The sequence below is a fragment of the Centruroides vittatus genome, unplaced genomic scaffold (genome assembly GCF_030686945.1).
Source record: "Centruroides vittatus isolate TY-2023 unplaced genomic scaffold, ASM3068694v2 scaffold_1444, whole genome shotgun sequence".
NCBI classification, from domain to species: Eukaryota; Metazoa; Arthropoda; class Arachnida; order Scorpiones; family Buthidae; genus Centruroides; species Centruroides vittatus.
The window spans coordinates 879,727-901,785 of NW_027122679.1; the positions used below are offsets into that span (position 1 = coordinate 879,727).

Consider the following 22,059-nt stretch of genomic DNA (forward strand, 5'->3'; position numbering starts at 1 on the left):
AACCAAAAATTTAGATTATTTTTGTTTCAACAAAATAAAGAATTATTTGGAAATTTTTTAATGATGGAACAGTGAAACATTAACAAATTATGTATTTTAATGTGTCAAAACAGCAAAATACAAATGATTCAAAAGCACAAAAAATAAATTATCTAACATCTGTAGAAAAGATTTTGAATTTTTGTAAATTGATTTTTTGATTGATTATGCCATAATCATTATGGCATTAATTGGTTTGTATCAAGAACAAGGTTATGAAGCTCAATTTTGGTTGGTTCATTAATTACTATATATTAATTTATAGACTATGAATTGTGTGAGAAAGGCCACTGATAGCGATGCTCGAAAGTTCCATCATACAGAGGTCCCAAATTTTTTAAATGTTAATTTATCGAAAAAAGAAATATATCAAACATTAGTTAAAATAAATTTCAAGTGAGTGGCAAGTTTAATTTTTTTAAAGGGCCTACCAGTGACCAAGTAATCTTTGTACCATGAATACTGGTAGTTCAGTCGTGGGTTCGCGCCTCGCTCGGACGGGCTGGCCACGTGAAGTTTTCCGGGTTTTCTCCAGGTCTGTAATGCCTCAATAGGGGCCAGTTTCCCTTAAAAGACCTCCCGGAAGGCATCCCCCTAGGCAGATTGCCCGAGTGTTGCATTGCCATAACTTAACAAACAAACAAACAATTTTTAAAATTAATATTATTTCGCTTTAGGACAGTGACTGTCCTAGGATTTATGACAGTCATTAAAAGAGCAACAGAGGTCTAGGGTAGATTTAATTAGGTGTATGATAATTTTACAATGAAATGGGGAGATTCATTAGGTGTACAAAAATCCATTGACAAAACTGGTCTCCTACTTTTAAGAGTGCCGAATTTAATCACAGGAAAAGTCTAATTATGCAGCAATCTCAATGGACAGGATCAAAAGTGAAGTAAGTCTCTCGTGATAAGTTGTTGATTGGCGGTAGGTCTTGATCAATTTTAACACCGAAAATGATCGTTCAGTAGATGTAACAGATACTGGTACAATTATATTTTCAATAATTACCAATTTGATTATTTAAATACTGAAATATACTACCAAGTTTGTGAGGGCCTAGGCATCACCTTTTTCCCCTTTATGTAAGGCTGCCTCTAAACTGAGGCTATGCCTTGACATTCGGTATGCAATGTACCAATAAAATTAGTTTTCAATAATCGATAATTTTGCAGCCAATTTAATTATCAATTTTTATCAAAACTTTTAATATCGAATTCAAAAATAGTACAAATTGTTATGCAGTCCCAATTCACATTTTTCAAATTACAATAGCATTTAAAATGAATAAAGTGGGTAACAAAAGATACAAAACAGTCATTTGGCAAGACAAATGATACTACCATCAATCCATCGCATTTGTCAAACAGTGATCCAACATAGTACACGTGCCCGTGTCATACCAGACAGATCGAGAAAGCCACGAAGTTTTCGAGGGCAGTCCATCCGGATATGTCGGGCCTGTCCTTCGCTACCCGGCCGCCACATTGTAGTCTGGCCAAATCTATAATGGGCTCGATAAACAGAAGCTCTTTTTTTAAAGCAAGTCCATTAATTCATTTAGAGGTAAGAAATTGTATTTGGTTTTATGTATCCCATGAAGGATTTTATTTTCCTAACAATGACTATGTTTAATATTGAGCAGAGCAAGAAAACCTCATAAATGTCGTTGGATTTAAACTCCTCCGAAACCACTCGACCAGTCTCCAAGAATTTGGAGACCGGTCGAGTGGTTTCGATTTACAAACACATACACAAGTAGAAAATAATTCGATTGATACAGTGGAGTGGCTGACTTGTGAGATATGCTTCCTTATTGGAAGTAACAAGACCATCCAAGAGGTTATTAATGGTTTTCTGCAAACAAGTGAAAGTATTGTGACTGTCAACATATGACATTTGATTCTGGGAAGAAGTGAAAGTCGTGCGACTAGTATTTATCAATTATTCAATAGAACAATAAAAGTGGTGATACCATAATAGAAACCGATACGTAAGTAGGGTAAAATTATGTGATAACGAGCAATTATTTATTGCGATATCATCACGGTGCCATGCTGCGATTTTTAATCATATTTTTTAAAATTTATTCAATTTAAAATATATGCTCCCCACCTCAAATTAGTGGTGGCTTGCCCCTGTATGGTACATTATACTTTTCTGTTAGTAATGGAGTCCTGCTGGTCATCTATCTAGCTCCTGAATTGAATAATCTGTTGCTTTTAACCCTTAATGAAGTTTTACTTAAAGTCTATATTAATTTATATAAAAAGAAACATTTTTGTACACTATAAGAATGATTTTGGATTGAAATACATTAGATGATAAAAATAATGAAATTATTGATGTAATTAAAATGTTTTTATTAAATAACTACCCAAGGACACTTCTGGAAAACTGGCTGAAGCATATAATTGAAAAAAATTAAACATAATACCAAAGATGTTAATATTCAAATTTTACAACTATAACATTAATTATAGAAATAGTAATTGTTTGTATACTGTACTTAGTGTTCTCGGTGGCCAAAGAAATGGAAAGAGTGATGATGGTGAAAATTTTATACTTGTTAAACATCACCCATGACAATTGTGTTGTCATTTTTAACTTTGCTCTTTAACGTATATCTTTATTATTTATATTTTATATAAATTTACAATTTGTTATTAATATAATTTATGAACACTAACTGAAGAGGGACATATAGTCTGGAATGCAATTTAACTGTTCAGTGTAATATGTTATCGTTAATGATTTTGTGATCTAACCTGTTCACCGGTGTGATAAGCCTTCGTGTATACGTATGTATAATTAATATAGACTTTAAATATCAAGCTCATTTCGGGGAAAAATTTGAATCAGGACTTCCTGCCCCTAATCTTTCCACATCTGATCTCGGCTTTTATCTATCTAACTCCGTTCTCGAGATTGAGGAAGGACGGACAGGCGGACGACAATGGGCATTTCTAGGTTATGAATTTCGCGACTTTCCTTTGAAACGTCACGAACATCGAGCATGCATACTGATGGACCGACTCGTTAGTAAATCGCTTAACTCGTGCGAATTTACGAACGCACCCGAGTTCACACGATCGGGTTTGGAAGTCACGTGATTTAATGATAACGCTTCCGACGCGCAACGTATTTGGTGATTCGCATATATTAAATTTGCAGCAATCTATTACGAAGTGTTCGGTTCGAATCCCCAGTGTATTGGTCCCAGCGGCGGCCTTAATGATTGCGAGGCTCCGGGCAGCAGGTCTTTGTGAGGCCCTTGTCCTTTGTGCAAAGTATGTGAATTGAAAATAGATATTTCTGATGATTGACGAGAAATGCAAAAGTTATAAATAAATAAATTTAGAGTGTTAAAATATTATGTTAGAAGATTTATAAAAGTTAACAGTCATAAAGACGACAGATTAGTAACTATGATAAACTAAGGTACATAAATGCCTTAAAAGATATACGCAGGGATTTAAAAATGATGTTTGCGGCTTATAACTAATAGCTAAGGATAAAATAAAAAGTTTTAAATATCAACTTTTTTTCTACTCGAGTTGTTGCGCGAGGCCCATGCAAGAGCGAGGCCCGATCGATTGCCCTTCTCGCCACCCCCTAAGGCCCCACTGATTGGCCCACCAGTGGCCAAGCGGTTTCGTTTCCCGAACACTGAGAGTTGGGTCGCGGATTGGCACCTGGCCAGGACGGTCAGGCCACGTGGAGTTTTCCGGGTATTTACCACGTCTCGAACACCTGAATAGGGGCCAGTTACCCTTAAAAAGTCGTCCCGGAAGGCATTCTCCCTAGGCAGATCGCCCAATAGAGATTTTAAATGGATCAAATGGCTCGACCAGTTAAATGCCCTTCGTGTATCGATTCGAATGACACTTAACCCAAGCAGTCGTTGCCTGGAGAATAAAACCACGCGAATTATCGAACATATTAGTGAATGCGCGTGGTCAATTTGCATACGATCAGTCGCCTGTATTTTCCGATCATCGTTTAGAATCGAATCAGTAATCCTTCGTCACGGGATTCCGGGAGATAAAGACGTCGGACTGTTACTTATAGTCCGATGAGTTCGTGTCGGATCTTCAAATTTTCACCGTCGGGTCTCGTCCTCGCCACCCGGATACCTCTATTGTAGATTTAACCGAACCTAAGATGGCCGCGATGAAAGGCCTTTAAATTCCCGTGGGGTGGAAGGAGCTTTAGAAAATGTACAGATGCTTCTGTTAAAAGAATTTGATTTTACGTTAAGTTTTTTGAAAAATATTTTTCCTACATTCGATCGAAATCTTTCAATTTTGTTAGAAATAATTCCCTTTCGACGCCATATTTGTTTGTCGCAAAACTAACGCTGAGCTGCCATTCTCTCTGGCGTAATTATTTATTTTTAACACCATCGAATGGAATATGCAAAGGCCATGGAGACAACGCCCGATTTATTGAAAAATACCGAATTCGACAACGCCATTTCTTGTCAAATTTACTTTATTATCGAGAGAAACGTGCGGAAAACTCAGTCGAAAAGTTACAACGCAAAAAATGGTAGAGATAAGTTACGACTATACTTTCACCAAGTGGCGTATAGTTCGGCTTATACTCCAGAATCCATGGATATTTTCCATTTTGTATTTTATTTCCAAAATGGCAGACGCCTTTTCCAAGTTCTTCTCGGCCTTTCTTCATCGCGATAGAGACGACCGGAAGAGTTCCTTAGGAAGATTTTTCGGGTTACGACCTTTCCCGCGAGTTGCAACTCCATTCCCAAAATTACGGCGACGTTTCCAATATGGCCGAAAATCTGCTACGAAACGGGCAAAACGTAAATGAGGTAAATTATCTTTTAGGAAACTTTTTGCACTTACCATTGTTCCCGTTTTTCTTTCGTCGCAGGCGAAAATAATAAAAAGGGAACCGAGGAAAAATGTGCGGGGAGGAAACTACGCATCTGGCTAGTTACGTCGGAGGAGGGGTGTGCAATACGTGGCGTCTGCAAGGTCGTCGGGACTCGCCCGATTTTATAGAGCGGTGTAGGTGCTTCGGTGTAATATCGATCGAGTTCGCAGAAGCAAAGGCACCCTCGATCGATGCGTTTTGTAATTCGTAATATCGAATTTTTGAAAGTCGCGTCTCCATTGGCCGATTTTTCCGTCCTCTGTTATTCGGGAGGCGGAAAAATTCGTACGATTTGAGTCGTTTGTCGATTATTTTCTAATATTCTTCCATTGTTGTATACGTAATAATAATCGATAAAACCGGTTTCGGTGTTGTTTGCATCCATTTCTAGAAATTCGTTTACGTATGCCAAATAAATATGGCGACGTGGCGGCCAACTGTTTTTTTCAATTTAATTTTTCCCTCGGTGTTTCCCGATAGTTTACGATTTTCGATCCGGGTAGACTTAGGACTAGGTTAAGGTGTGACTCTACCGCTTTGGGGATCCGGGGATGGAAAATTTTCGGGAGTGATAGGTGGCGCGTTAGGTAAATTTGAGAGGGCCCCCGTGTACGGTATTGATTTAAGACATTTCTCTTCGGGCGAAAAATTCGCCCGAAGAGAAATGTCTTAAATAGTTCATAGGATAACGCGCCACTGGGAGTGATCCGTCCGGATACGTCGGGCTCCGTTTCCCCTACGATCCCGCTTTTACGACCTGATTGGTTCTTAGAGAATTGGAGCGAGCCATCCAACTTTCCGTAAATCGAGATACTCGAATGAGCAATTTCGTAAAGTCTCGGTAGAAGATTAATTAGGCGTAAAAGCGGAAGTTGTAAAACAAGCTTTGTAGTTTAAACTAATGTTATCTACTGGTAAAAACATTGTGTTTCGAACCTGTCTGTGCCTCATCAGCAAGCATTTAAGACATTTTCTACAATGTAACAAAAATTTATTTTTAAATAATCATAATTTCCCGACAATAATACAATAAAATTCTTACAAATTCTGGGTTTAAAAACACCTTCATAATTCCGAGCATATTTTTTTTTTAAACTCTTTCCGCCCTGTGGGCACGAAGAGAACCTCTTTTAGAAGGCCTATTATGGGTTCGGCCAAGCCCACAATGGGGCGACCGGGTGGTGAGGGACGGGGCCCAACATATCCGAACGGACCACCCCCCGAAAAATTCTTGGGATTATTCGACCCGTTCGGATTCGATCCCGGGTCTCCAGAGCGGTAGGCTGCCACCTTGACCACTCGGCCAGCCGGCCGTCGATTCCGAGCATATTCAAAGTCAATATTAACCGAATAATTCCATACGAATTCCTGCTTTTTAAAAACATAAATAATCAAATAAACGTATTAATTTAATTTGGTTTAAAACTTCATTGATTGTTCTCTTTCACTTAAACTACACCCCAATCCGTTCCTATCCATCCTTTTATACGTCACCTTCTCCTTGATAATGCCTCTCCACGATTGGTGTTGTTGGTGGACCCTTCCGGTATTTGTTATTTATTCTACCCGGTTGTTTAATTATATTGATATGTTCGTATAATTGTCTTTTATAATTATTTTCTTTTTTCCTTATTTTCACAGTACAGCTACTCCTCACTTTACGAACGAGTTCCGTTCCGACGACTATGTCGTTAAGCGAATTGGTCGATAAGCGAGGAGCTTGCGCCGGGAATATAGGATCGTTGTAAAATTATACAAATTATGCAACAAACTTCAAATTTATTCATAAAAAGACTATTATAGTACGCGCAAGCCTATTATATTACACTTAGTGCGCCGCATGTCACCATTCGCCACTGACCAACACTCAAGCTGAGAAAGGGGATTCCCCGAATTGCGGGTCGAAACTCTATTGGTCGTTAAGCAGATAGGTCGTAAAGTGAGGAGTACCTGTACAAATTTTGGTGGTCTTATTAGAAGAGGAACAAATAATGTGTACAATACGCTAAAAACATTTCCACAAGCCAACTTTTGGTGTAGGATGTGCTGCACATATAGTACACAACACTATACAGTCAGCAGCAGATCAACTTCCAATTGATATTGAGTACATCATAATTAAAATTTACGGTTATTTTCATATATTTAAAATAAGGGTAGAATTATTTAAAAAATTCTGTGACGATGCAGAGGTGGAATACAAGCGCTTGCTCGGATACAGCAAGACTAGATGGTTGGCATTGATGCCTGCAATTGAAAGAATTTTAAAATTGTATTCCCCCCTTTAAAATCATATTTCTTGTCCATTAACAACTGTCCAAGGATTTTGCAAGCATTTTTCGAAGATGATACCTCAGAAGCATGGTTCCATTTTATTTATAGTCAGGCAGCACTGTTTCATAGTACCGTGACAAATATTGAAGAAGAGGATAAATATACTATTATGGATGTTGCTACAGAACTAGACAATTTAAAATTCAAATTAAAAGAAAGATTGGATATGCAGTGAAAAAGTATGATAACTTTTTTATTTTTCGTCTCCGGTCCAAAAATAGGGTACCGTTGAACTCGTCTCGGTCCCCTGAGTTCCATTATATAATCAAAGTCCTGAAATTCCATAGATAGTAATCTATAGTACACCCCGGACGCCTACTGACTACAACTTTTATTTGACTTTTTCAAATATAAATAAGAATACTTTCGGACAGAAATGGATGGAGGAGACATTCCGGAAAATGTTCCGAGTCGGGATGTACGGTAACTCACGGGATTTATCACGATATACATAGAGCTCTTAGCAATGAAGGAATACTGCTCTACGTAGTCCTCATTTTAAAGGTGATTAACGCCCGAAGGCAATGAACAAATCGACGGAAGAAAGAAGTAACCGGGAGGTACTGTACCGTCCGGTCACCTCTTTCTTCGGAAGTTATGGTCACCGCCCGGTCACGCCTTATCGCTGAAGTGGGGCACAAAACGTCGTAGGCAGCGCTCCCACTTGTTTCGAGGCATATTTTTCTATTGCAGTTGGAGTACAACAAGTTTGAAAAATCTCTTGCTATTTCTGGACTTACACAGAGCATGCCACAGTCTCATTGGAATTAGATTTTTCGAAAAATAATCGAAGAATAAATGTGGTCGTTAATTCATACCAGTCTAACTATAGACGAATGCAATATTTTTCTCTTTTTGCTCTTTCTGTTTGAGGCCACTAAGGTAGCTCTTCAGTGCCCATCGTGGATTTCACCAAATTCACAATGGCGGGCGCCAGGTGGTGGGAGACAGGGACACGCCATGTCTGGGACTGACTGCCCGTGAAAAATTCCAGGTTCCATTGCACTCGCCTTGAAACGTCCTCGTGGCGAGTACGACAGAATCTTCTAGAAAAGCAGGATTTACCATATCTCCTATTTACAAATGTTCGCTGTTCCAACAAGTTGGAAAATATGCCTCTTCGCCCCATAGAATTTACACGGGCACGACCCATCCTCTTGCATTCTGCAAGGCAGATCAATTGAAAGTTCTATCGCATTTTCTTGTCGATGCAACTCATTACCGATTGTAACCGATTTCACACCGATGTCAATGCGCTAACTTTATCGGCACCTTCTACACCTTCCATACTCTCAACTGCCACGAACGCCGTACGTGAACTACTGGATCCTGCAACACTATTTATTGCTCGTTCAATAACAGCTGCAGTAACATCTTCAAGACGTGGTAAGGTAGAGGTGCGGGGAAATGAAGGAAAGTCGTGTGTCATATCTCGAGTAGGGTGGAAATTAATGACGATTTTACTCGTTATTCGCGTTTACAACTTTTAATAAAAGCCATCTTTACCTCAAAATTAAGGTTTTTGCCATTTTATAATAGTTCAAAATAGAAACGTTTTAAAAATAATATAGCTTAACAGATGGCGCTACACGCAATTTTAAATGTTTCTGGCAGAGTTAAACGACCCATTGCTGGATTAATTTTTAAATTCCTTCATATCAGAGGTACTCTGTTAGAATTAATTAAATCATCATTTTCTAACATTTACGAAGATTATGAATTAGGATAATATTTATATTTTAAATATTAAAAAAAATAAAAAAATGTATAAACAAAATCTAACACCTTATCTTTGCCGAGAAAGTTTAATTTAAAACAAACGTTTTCGACCTATTCGATTTATTTAGCCTGATGATGGCCTATAGAATAGGTCGAAAACGTTTGTTTTAAATTAAACTTTCTCGGCAAAGATAAGGTGTTAGATTTTGTTTATATTGTGGCCGTGCGCCTTATTTTGTATATTTTTGTATATATTACTCTTAGTATTTAGTCCATTTTCTTCCTCTTCGTTAGTTCTTTTGTCCATCTTTTTCTAGAAACTTCTGTCTTCCCTAACCCTTCCCTGTTCAAATGGGGGTGACCTAATTAGAATACAAAGAAGAGGTGGTAGCCTGGGGGCTAAGTGGAGGAGGAGAGGTCACTTTTTGACTGAGACGTCGAAGGGACAGGACGTATTGTGAAGACCTCCAGGTTGTTCTAGCATCAACTGGAGGACAAAGGACGGTAAGCCTAAGCCAACGTTCGTGAGAAATCTGAAGTATATTCTGATATAGGAACTTCGAAAAACTTTATTGGGAGGATTGGAGAGACGTCCAAAATCAACAACACTGAAAATTATCAATCTAGTATTCGCAACCATCACCCCAAGATCGTCGACACTTTGGGTACCCATTCTTTTCTATCATACTTCCAACTATCCTATTGTCTATCTTTTCTTCCCTATCTTTTTTAGTCATATAAGTAGTTTTAAGTAATTAGTCTTAGTCCTTATATTTTGTAACGCGCTGAATATTCTTTTGTCGCGAGGTCGCATAACGATCCTATCCGAGCATCTGCCGGAATTATATGTGGAAAGGGTTATTATTGTAAAAACGAGGAGTGTCGGAAGTGTAAAGGAATCCTGCAAAGTAAATAAACACGGGTGACGAGAACATAATTTTGTGTTATATTCCATTGTGAATCACTCACCACGTGCATATCCTACAATATAATTTTTTGCTGAGCACGTTCTATTTAATAAAAAAATGTAATAATATATTTCTTATTCGTACAGTGTTGTGTAATTTTTGATTGACACCGTTATCGGATCACCGAGTCTCAAGGTTTTAATAGAAACGTCTGTTACTAGCCGGTATACATATACATTGCACAGAGGTAAGTACAGTTTCTATTTATCACTAAACCTCTATATTTTTGTCAGTTTTGAATTTAAGATGAAAGAAAGAATAACGACACAGCGATTACATAATAAGTGTTATTTCCTTTAATTCATTAGGGATTATTTGGTTTTTGTTTACGTTAATTATTATTAAAGGCATTTTATTTACAAATAGCTGCTATGTGGCACAAAGAGATCGATAAACTTTATCTAATCCGCTGCGACGAATAATGGAGACAATTAAACGATTCGCTCTCTCACAATATTTGTAACGAGTGTAAGTGCTCTTTCGGAAACAGTATGGCTTTCACACATTAATAAAATTTATAGTAACATAAATTTTCCGAATAAATGATAGTTACTAATAACAATTATTATTGTGTAACAATGAAGGGTGGTTTCTTTGTAATAATTAATGTAAACACTATAATACTATAGTGCGGTTGAGATTACGGGATGTTCTCAATTTAAATGACTGATTAAAATTAGACACGTGTTGGGACGACGTCATCCACGAATAAACGGGTTCCGTAAACGTGTTAAAAACTATAATACTAGTATAGTAGTTAAAATGTACAATTACGCAAAAGTTGTAAGGTCAAATTCATATGTGAACAGTTTAATTGCTTACAATTAATATGATACATTTTTTGTCAAAATAACCCTTAGAATAATTTATAAATATAATTGTAACTTTCATGCATTCTTATAGTACAACCGAAGAGGACCAAACTAATAATTTGGCCGAAATGCATGTTGTACAACGAAGTATGTTATTGAATAAAACATCTTTCTAAAAAGCAATTATTATTCACTCGGGTCTCAATAGTCAGTGGTTAAACAATAAATTGAGATCATTCCGTAATCTCAACCACATTATTATAGTATTTACATCATTATTATATTTTTTCTGTTTTCTGTCTTTATTGTATAGGCCTATTATCTATATAACAACTTAGACATTATATACATTTCAGGTGCACGCAATAACCGATTAATCTGTAATACATTTCAAACAACATTAAACTGTCCACGTAAGCTTTCACGAGTGCTTTTGATTTTTGTTATTGCCACGATGCACAACGAACACAAACTTTCTAACTTATACGACCGATTTTCCGGTATTAATTTCACACTTAGTTCAACGTTCTCGATAAACTTAAAATGTAAATTTATATTTATGATGAACGATTATTTTCCATTGCAGACATTGTTTAGCGAAAATGGAAAAGGATACGAGAAAAAAGGTAACGCTACAGAATATAAATGGATTTCTAATATCAACTCGGTTTCGAGTAGAAAACTTGCAACGAACCGTCGCCTTCAAACCCAGAGACGACGACATTTTCGTGGCAGGATATCCTAAATCGGGTACCACTTGGACGCAGTATATTGTCTGGTCCATCGTCAACAAAGGTGCTGCCTTACCCGACGTCAACCGGATGTGGCTACGGGAAGTCCCTCATTTGGAGATGACCGGTGTAGAAGGAATAGAAAACTTGAGAAGCCCTCGTCTGCTCAAAGTCAACTTACCCTTTAACCTCACACCGTACAATCCCTCTTCGAAATATATTTACGTATATCGAAATCCCTGGGACTCGTGCGTATCCGCATTTAACATGTTCAAACAGGTAGACGAAAATTTTTCGAACGGGACATTCGCGGATTACTTCGAGTGTTTCATCCGAGGTCGAGTGTCGCACGGAGATTATTTCGATCATTTGTTATCGTGGTACGCCCGTTGGAACGACCCCAATTTCCTGTTTATGACTTACGAAGAAATGAAGAGAAACACTCGGGAGGTTGTCTCGAAGATGGCGCGATTTCTAGGCCAAGAATATCACGAAATGTTGACTAACAACCGAGAAATATTCGAAGGTATTCTCGGAAGAATCCAATTCGACCAAATGAAACAAAGTTTATCTTTGGAATTGTCGTACGCCGACGGAAGAAACCTGAAGAAAATCGACTTTTTTCACTCGGGGAAGATAGGTCAGTGGGATGATTATTTTACGGAAGACCAAAAGAAGAGATTAAGAGAGAAATTTATAGACAAATTGAGCGAAACAAAAATGTTATCGCTGTGGAAAGCTTCCGACATATTTCTTGAATGAAAATATAACTTCTAATTACGCTTATTAATTAGGGTGCGTCCTACGTGGCACCACGTGGTACCACCAGTGGCGTGCCGTGACATTTGATGATAGGAAAGCTGTGTTTCTGTAAGAAGCCGACCTTCAGGGGCAATCAATTAATTGCGCGTCAGGGCCCGTTCGTATTCGTTTGTTCGATAAGCCAGTAAAAACCGTATACTTCTTTAAATGTATTTTTAATACATTATCCGACGTACTTAATAAATAAGAAAGTTCAATATAATTACCTCCGTTATTAGATTCAATAAATTTCCTATGCCCTCTAAATGCCAATTCTCGCTTTGAGAAAAAACATATAACATCTATTAATTTAGATATACCTATTAATCGTAATTATCTCGTTATAATTTTCAATATTTATTTTGTATTGTCTACCATTGTTAAATTCTATTCTATTTTGATTTCCAAATTGCTTCAATTTTACGAAAGAATCGTCATTCGTCATAAATTTTATGGTCAAAATGTCGAAATTTTTTGTTGACGTATTTATATTTAATTTAGGCATTGGTCGTTCTCTTTTAATAACGTTTTCTTTTTCATTATATGGTCTCGAGCCAAAACTTTTTTAAAATAAATTTTTGAATCACTAGCCACGATATTAGGGCTAAAATTAAAATTATCAGAAAAACTTACTTGGTAAAACAAAATGTGTGACGAATATACATACCTAGTACAAAAACTTCTTCAATTGTATGAATATACTTTTAATGAAACTTATAATTAAATATAACTTTCTGAAGAAACGTACTGTACATAAAAATAACAAAATATTTTTTACTTTTTAAATCTTAAAACAATCCACTTAGTGAAATAGCTCCCTACGAGTGGCAAATGAATGGAATCGGAGACGGTCCGGGTAGGCGTGTCCGTGCCAAATCCCGAGGGTGCCGATACCGGTCAATGTCAAATGCCTCTTTTGTCGCGTCACTAGTATATATCAAAGGACGCGACCGGGTTGTTGTAGATTTTAAACGTTTCTCACCATAGCTGTAAAAATCTAAATATGTCAAACTTAACAGATTGTCCGTCGTTCGTTTTCTAACTAATTCGTTTTAGGACCGAGTGTTCGCGGAAATTTCCAAAATTTACAACTTTTCGGTCACTCTCATTGAACTGGAAAAATTTCTGTCTTTATTACATCTAATATTACGAAGAGATCAGACCCCACTGTACTCGGCAAGAGATTGGTTGGGTTAAGCTTCTGTTTAAGTAAAATTTCGGCTCTTTCATCGGGTTTTATTTATGTTTCTAATTCCTAATCGCTTAATTATTTAACTACTTCTTAAGTAGAAATAAGTCGAAACCGGTTACTTTGTACTCGAATATCTGTAGTCTTGGGAAAGAAGTGGAAAGAAATTTTTATGACAACCGATACATAAATCGTAAATTTAAGGAAAATAAATTCTAGAGCTTTTTTTGTACCATTGTATGTCTCATTCATTAAATTTGGTTGTAAATGATGCTGCCAAAGTAACAGTTAATTTTTTATCACTGTACTAAAATTGTACACGTTTTTTCTGCATTCCCTTACAGATGGGACGTACTAAATCGTAATATCACCGGTTTAACATTGAAATCCGTAAGTAATATAAGATGGGAGAGCGGAATAAAATGTATCAAATATATTAATGGATTTTTTAAAAACTCCTGTCAACTATACAGAACTATCATAAAAACATGCCAGTAAATTCCTATCGGTTGGGTTAAGTTATAAATCTAGTCTACGGTGGGCAACCTTTTTTTATAACGTGGGCCAGAATAAATTTTACGTTTTTTTTCCGCGGGCCGTAGTAGTTAATTGACGCTTTCTTGTGACTCGTAATTTTTTTAGTCTGTAAATATGAAATAAATAAATAAAAAGTTAATTACTACATTTATTTCTCTTATCGTTTTCGAAAATTACAAAGAATTGGAAAAATAACTATTAATTAGTTATTTTTCCAATTTAATAATCTATTAAAGATCTCGCGGGCCGGATAGAAACTTTTCGCCAGCCGTAGCTGGCCCGCGGCCGGGGTTGCCCGCCGTTGATCTAGTCTGCTCGTGATTCACATAATCGGGCGAGGGTGGCCGAATATCTAGCAGGCGGCTAACAGCCCACAACCGGGATATAAAGTCGGACTCTTGCGTGTGTCGCTTCTACCAGCTAACCCGTGACGTTGGTGCTCTGTAAAGCGCATGCGCCAATGCCTGTATAATCTGGCTGATTGGAAACTGACCCGGTTTCGACACTCCTTCCGCCACCGAATCATTCGAATATACAATAGCAATGTTATCGTTTTTTTCACATGTAGTATAGAAATTTGTAAAAGATACATAATGCAGTTATAATAAAATATTAATTTTAATTAATGCAAAGTACGTTAAAATATGAAAATTTATATTTTATAAAATACAAGGGAAGGTCATTGGAAGGTGGAATCGGCGCTTCCATCGCTTCCAATGACGGCACGCCACTGGGTACCACGAGATTACGCTTCTACATGCGCGTCCATGAAGCAGCTACCAAGCAAGTTTGATCGTTGCTTCCGTTGCTCGCGCGTCCAAACAAGAAAATGGCCGACTTTGTTGACTCGTTGATATCGGAGATATTCCAAAGACAAATTTTATAGAATTCAAAACTTAAAGAGTACTATAATAGAGACCTCGTTGATAAGGAGTGGGATAATGTTGCCACAAGACTTAATATAGGCAGTAAGTAATTTTTTTTTATTATACGAATCATGTACAGTACAAACCACGTGGTCGGATTTAATGGGGTTGAGATATAGAACATTATATATATAAAATACTGAAAAAATATATTTAAAAGATAGAAATTTCATTATACATAAACTGTTACAATAAAATAATTTGTGATACTAGATCATAATTACATAGAAAGAGAACATGTAGCCAGTATCATACACAAACTAAAAATGCAATTTATTCTGTATAAATATGAAATTACACTATATAATATATATATTGTATATTTTAGTAATATATGGTATGTAATATCAGTGGCACATCCAAAATTCAAAGAACTCTGTTTAAATTACATTACATCCTGTTAACAGCTTGCTCTTGCCATGGAACAGAACCATTTGGGCTGTTAAAATATTGGCAAAACTTATCTCTTATAATCTTTGCTGAAAATGATGCTGCATTATTTACTTTTGTCAAATTTTTGCATTTACTTTTGCTTAAATCTGTCTCTATGGCATGAGATTCCCTGCAACCTTCAATATCTATTATCACATTGTGCAGCAGAGTTACAGCCTTTACAATATTTATAGCATTTTCTATGCTAGTTTCAATAGATTTATTTAAAATTCTCTATTTTCCAGCACAGATGCCAAAAGCACATTCATCTACTCTTCTTGCTCTTGATAGTCTGTAATTAAATATTGTTTTACTTTTATCCAGGGATCTTCTACTGTAGGGCTTTAATAAGTATGGAGTAAGAGGATAAGCCTCATCACCAATTAAATCATATGGGGCTTTTGTGTCAATTGGTACATGAAATTTATTAGGATCAGTATTTTACAAAGAAATACACGACAAGATGGCACTAAAATCTAATGGAGTATTCATTTTTTCTGTATGTATGAGAAATGATAAGCAAAAAATGTTTTCCCTGTCTCCTATTTTACCTTCAAAAAGTAAAATATGAAAGACTGGGAGGTGAAAAATGTGAGACCCGTTATATCACCATAAGGACTTGCCTATGCCAACATGGAGGTTAATAATGAGGTACTACAGGTTAAATGCAAGACATTTTTGTATAAAACATTGCTCCATGATATTTAGAAGTAGATAAAATTAAATATGCATGTTTTGAAGTGTCTCATATTTACCCACATTGACCCTACTTTTTAGTTTTTCTGATAATTGTTTGGCATCTTTATTATTTCATTCAAAATTCACACCTATAAGAACAAAGAAATATTTTTACTTTGATACAGCACAACGAAAGAGTTTCATGGAAATTAATGACTGATGAATAAAATATGGTGTGTCTCATTTTGAAATGCACAAAACTCAGACAAAACATATATGCAATAAAAACAACTAGCAGCTGAAAGCTGTTTCACTTCGTCCGTCATTTTGCCCAGTTGTCTAACAAAGAATAGTCGTACAATGATGCTCAGACAACGCCAACTATGTGGCGTTGGCTCACAAGTCAGAATGTTATTAGCTCCGCCCACTAAGCCACTCAGAATTCTTAGTTCTGCGTTACTGAACACGGCCCAGGATTGTGCGGGACGGGACTGTCCCGGATTTGGGTTGTTAGTCCGGCATTGAACACCGTCCCGGAAAGTGTCCATTTGGTCATGTAACATTTTCAACATGTTTGCAAGTCGTCAAGAGCACAAAGTTGCCGTTTTCTTTTACTACTAGCAGCCCGGGACGCCCCCTAGTGGGCGTTCTAGCAGCAACGGTGTCATTCCGTGGTATAAATAATAAATTCCTATTGCAATAATAATATACTGAATTTATTGTTCTTGTTCTTGTACGTGGGTTTATGTTGGAAGGTGTGACCGTTGTCGGCTTTTCTTCCGATGCGCCGCCTGGTGGCTAGGTGAAGCGGCCGGTTTTATATATGTACCACTCAAGGGCTGAGATGTGGTGGCGCGGGTCTAAGCCCGCGTGAGGCCAGTAAAGTTGGCTGAGGTGACGAGTCTGGTGCAGATCCAAAGAGAGGGCTTGGCCCAACTCCCGACGGGCCTCGTACGCTGGACACACCAGCCAAAAGTGATCGGGGGATTCCTCCTGCCCACAGTGCTGGCAGTCCGATGAGCGGCTAAGGTGACGAGAAAAAAGGAAAGATTGAAGAGGTGCCGTATTTGTACGTAGCCTCACCAAAAGCGATTCCGCACGGCGCGAGGAGGCCAGATGGTAGGGCCAAGGGGAGAACAACCGGAGGTGCTCCCTCCCCTTGTGCCGGAGAGCTGCCGACCAATTGTCGGTGAGGGCGAGCACGATCTTGTCCCTGTTGAGCCGTCGTAGGTCTCTCGGGGTCAGGGAGCGGCGCCAGGAGCCAGTAAGATCGGCGTGACTGGCTGCCCTATCGGCCGTTTCGTTAATCTGAATGCCCGAATGTCCTGGGATCCAAACGAGGTCCAGGGGGGCAGGGAATCTGCTGACCATAGATGCAATGTCTGAGATGATGGCCGTCGAAGAGAAAGAGACGTTCGCGATTGCCTGCAGAACAGAGCGGCTGTCTGAAAAAATTACAGTCGGACGATTATATTGGGAGGCGATCGTCAGCGCTCGCTGAATCCCGATAGCTTCTCCGTAAAAACGCTGCAGGCGTCGTGGAGGCGCCAAGTCTCCCGGATACCATCGTTCGGAATGACGATGCCGATCTGAGTCCTGAGAGTTGTTTTCGAAGCATCGGTACCGATGCAGTACCTGTCGTACCATAGTTTAGCGTGGAGTTCGGAGTAAAGGCTTATCAAGCCCTCGGCGTGGTCCGCACCCGCTGCGGACCACTCATTGAGGTGGATCTTGGGCCGGACCTGATCTGCACACGGGGGGTGGAAATTCTGGCGGTAAAGGCTGGCGACCGGGAGACTCTCATTATCGAAATGGGTGAAAACCCGGTCAACATAAGGAGACTGAAAACGGCGCCAATGGTGAGAGGCCAGACTGGGAGCCGCCTGGAAAAGGTGGAACAGAGGGCTAGATGGACCCCGAGATAAGTGGGTTACCGCATGCGCTATTGCTCTATGACGAAGGCGAAGCTGAAGCGGGATATACCCGGTTTCCGTGTAGAGGGAGATCAGGGGGGTCGATTTGGGGACCCCCAGCGCGGTACGAAGGGCCTCGTGTAATGGGCGCTCCATACGGCTAATGCTGGAGGGCGGAGCCCCCTCCAGGAGCAAGGCGCCAAATTCCGCCATTGGGCGAAGCACCGAGTAGACAAGGCGCAAGAGGTCGGCGGTCCGAGCTCCATTCCGGCGGGAAGCAAAGTATTTTAAGTAGGAGCAGGACCGCGTTAGTTTGGTCCGGAGGAATTGGGCATGGTTGTCCCACGTGAAAGTATGAGAGAGTTGGAGGCCCAAGACCCGGACTACCCTTTGCTGGGGGATGGGTTCCGAACTGAGGGTGAAAGATAAAGGTGAGCAATTGGTTTTGGCCGAAAAGTCGATTGACGCGCTCTTGGTAGCAGAAAAGGACATGCTCCACCCCGACGCCCAATGTTCCAAGTGGTCTAGAGCTTGTTGGGCGCGGGCGTGGGCCTTGGTAGGGCTCGAGCTAGCTGAGAGAAGAAAGATGTCATCGGCATATACTATCACCAAAACATCCGGTGGAATAGCCCTCCAGAGATCGGCCATATATAAGGTAAACAGGAGGGGGGCCAGTACACTCCCCTGAGGGATACCTTGCCGGAACGGGTGGGGATGGGAGAGGATTCCACGCCAGCAAACCTGGAATTGGCGGTCTAGCAGAAACGATCTAAGCCAAGAAAGAAACCTGCCCCCAATGCCATAAGACCGGATCTTGGCCAGGAGGCCCTGCTGGCTGACCAAGTCGTAGGCCCCCTCCAAGTCGAGAGCCAACATAAAGACCCACTTCCGTTGGGCCCGAGCCACTGCGACCTGATGGTGAAGGAGGAGCAAAGCTTCCTCGGCGCCCCGATAGGGCAGGAACCCAAAGTGGTGTGGGTGGAAGAAGGTGGAATTAGCCGCAGAAATATGGAAACGGTGCAGAACCATTCGTTCGAAAAGTTTGGCCACGTGGGAAGTTAGAGAAATTGGCCGGTAGGAGGCGCAATTAGTTGCCGGGCGGCCCGGTTTGCGAATAGGAATTATATGGGCTAACTTCCACTCCTGGGGGCATGTCCCCGCCAACCATGCTCTGTTCAAGGCTGCCAGGAGGGCTGCGAGGCCCGACGGAGGGAGTGCACGAATGGCCTGGGCCTGGATGCGGTCCGGGCCCCTGAATTTATTGTTAATTTAAATAATATCTAGGGGCGCCCCTAGTGGCCGTTGTAGGCAAACGGCGCCATCAATGGCTTATAGAACTGGCGTGTAATTACAGAATGATTCCGTAGCCGTAGTTCTGTTTTTTACCACGAGATGTCGCTACTTCGTGACGTCAAGAAGCTCGACAAGCATAATTCCACGACGTCACTGAATCACGTGACAGAACGCAATCTGTGTAAATATACCACGGTTAGAATCAATTTATTACAGGTACTCCTCACTTTACGACCGAGTTCCGTTCCGACGACTACGTCGTTAAGCGAATTTGTCGATAAGCGAGGAGCTTGCACCGGGAATATAGGATCGTTGTAAAATTATATAAATTATGCAACAAACTTCAAATTTATTCATAAAAAGACTATTGTAGTACGCGCAAGTCTATTATAGCACGTTTAGTGCGCCACTGATTCGCCACTGACGACACACCATTCGCCACTGACCGACACACAAGCTGAGAAAGGGGATTCCCCGAATTGCGGGTCGAAACTCTTGGTCGTAAGTGCGAGTGGTCGTTAAGCAGATAGGTCGTAAAGTGAGGAGTACCTGTATTCAAAACAATTTCACAACCTTCTGAGTTACAGTGTTCAGCCACTGCTGAATTTGGATATTTTCCCTTAATTGCTCGAATATGTTCGTTTAATCTTATTTTTAATTTTCGTTTTGTTTCTCCGATATGTTTTTTTTTCGGGTTACAATTACAATTAAATGAATACACTACACCTTTTTCTTCTGTTATGTCGTATTTTTCTTCGTTTCTATAACACACATTTTTTAGTTGAATTTATTTTTTCGGGTATTAAATTAATTCTACTTCTTACTACTTTTTAATTCTTTCAAATAACTTTGGAACATGCCTTAATTAATCTAACAATTTTTTTTTCTCTTTATCCATTAATTTTAATTGTTTATCATTTTCTAATTTTCCTATCCATTTCTTCAGTAGGTATTTTGGATAATGATTTAAAATAAATATTTTAATTATTTCTTCTTTTTTCTGTGTTTCCTTTCGTCTTATTTTATTCATATACATTTCATACTAACCGGGATAACAAATTTATAATGAATTTTTTAGGAATTCATATGGGTTTAACGTATTTTATATAAATAAGCCTATCGTTTTTTCTTTCAATTGTTAGATCTAGATAGTTTATGCTGTTCTGTTTTTCTTTTTATAATTCAAATTTAATATTCTCTTTTATCTTATTAACCTTTTTTATAATTGTGAGATAAGCAGGGGGGCCAGGGGTTAAAATCCGCGGCCTTACATAATTATATTTTCATTTGTTTTTCTTTTATCAAAAATTATTATACAATCGTCCACATATCTCTTGTAGAATTCAATACTTTCTATATTTCTAATTTGTTCGTCTATTTGTATCGTTGATATTTCAGCCAGTTTTGGACTTATGCACGTACAGTACAGTACGTACCCATAGGCATTCCTTCTGTTTGTGTGTAGAATTTTTTATCAAACTGAAACACAATGTTAAAATGTGTGTACAGGTGAATTAAATAAACAATATTATTTCTGATCTGTAAGACTTAATTTCTGCATCCATAAATCCAGTATAATAAGTCCTGTTAATTGATAAAGTACCAGTAGACGACATAAGTTTAAATTAAGATAAAAGACACAAAGGCATAATAATTAAGCTCTGTAGTGTTCGGAACTATATCGAGAGTCGCGACAGTGACTCCAAGCCAAGTAAAAGTTACCGACCGACTATATATACTGTACAATTACCGATTTTCGGGGATCGACCTCTCTGCCCCCAAACACCGGAAATCTGGTTCGAGAGAAAATTGTTTTCTTAGGTAATGTGCAAAATTTCAAAATTTTCTATAAATGGTTTGCCGAAATATAAGCAATCGAAAGGTGCAAAATTCGCCAAAAAAAGCTGTATTTTCTTCATCCCGCGCTGCAGACGCTTGTACAGAAAAACTAACGGATCCAGAAAGCTCAAATTTGAAACGTAAGTCTCTCTGGCTATCGGTGAACTGCTGGAAAAACTTCCGGGTCGATAGGTCAAAGTTCACGGGAGTTCCCACAGAGCTATTTCGCCTTTGTGGCTTAATTTCGTGCTTGTAGGGGTACAATCGGATGGAAACCATTTTCTTTCGAAATGTCATCGAGAATAGCAAACGCTCAAATTTGTGCCGATCAAAACGTTTTATAACGATTTTACTAAAAGCCATTAGTTAATTCATCCCGATTGAACCGTACGTCATTATTTTAGGTCTCGATGTAATAACACAATCGTTTAGAAAAAACAAGCTATATAATTTTTAATTTATCCTAGGTACCGGCCTTCCGCTCCGCTTCCTAGGATTGAATCCGGAATTTTTCGGAGGTGGTCTCTCCCGTATATCCTCGTTGTGGACGTGGCCGAATCTGTGACTGCTGCGGTGGACCCTGGGGCGAAAAACTAAAATGAAAAAAAGTCGAGCGCGGAGCGGGCTCGAGGTCGATAAGTGTTGCCAGCACATTTGTTAAAATCCGAACAAATAAAATTCCCTTTTCCACTTCTAAACGTAGGTTTGGTTGCAATAATTGCATTCTTCGGCATAGACTCGTTACTTAAAAATACGTTGGCTCCGTTCATTAAGCATTACAGTGTTTATCTTTAATCGGTCGCTCCAAAGGCATTTACGGAATTTTATTTTATTCTGGTCTGGAAATTTCTCTCTATAGCGTCATTTGCACGGCTGATTAATTACTTTTCTTCGAACGTCCGGTGAAAGGGAATTTTAAATACGGAAATTTCTTTTGCACGCG

General features: G+C 39.0%; 1 protein-coding gene and 2 long non-coding RNA genes across 3 annotated transcripts; 2 read left to right on the forward strand and 1 right to left on the reverse strand.

Annotated features, from left to right (window-relative positions):
* Positions 1-4,518: 4,518 nt before the first annotated feature.
* On the reverse strand, positions 4,519-5,232 carry LOC136987020 (uncharacterized). Its single transcript, XR_010882570.1, has 2 exons — positions 4,914-5,232; positions 4,519-4,852 (listed from the first exon to the last, which is right to left on the reverse strand). It is a non-coding gene; the product is annotated as an uncharacterized lncRNA (long non-coding RNA).
* A 6,118-nt stretch (positions 5,233-11,350) lies between these two features.
* LOC136987031 (amine sulfotransferase-like) lies at positions 11,351-12,287 on the forward strand. The gene has a single exon (XM_067284667.1). The coding sequence runs from the start codon at positions 11,380-11,382 to the stop codon at positions 12,268-12,270; it is 891 nt and encodes a 296-aa protein (XP_067140768.1). The 5' UTR covers positions 11,351-11,379; the 3' UTR covers positions 12,271-12,287.
* Positions 12,288-14,966: 2,679 nt separating this feature from the next.
* On the forward strand, positions 14,967-21,814 carry LOC136987035 (uncharacterized). Its single transcript, XR_010882573.1, has 2 exons — positions 14,967-15,003; positions 21,584-21,814. It is a non-coding gene; the product is annotated as an uncharacterized lncRNA (long non-coding RNA).
* The last annotated feature ends 245 nt before the right edge of the window (positions 21,815-22,059 follow it).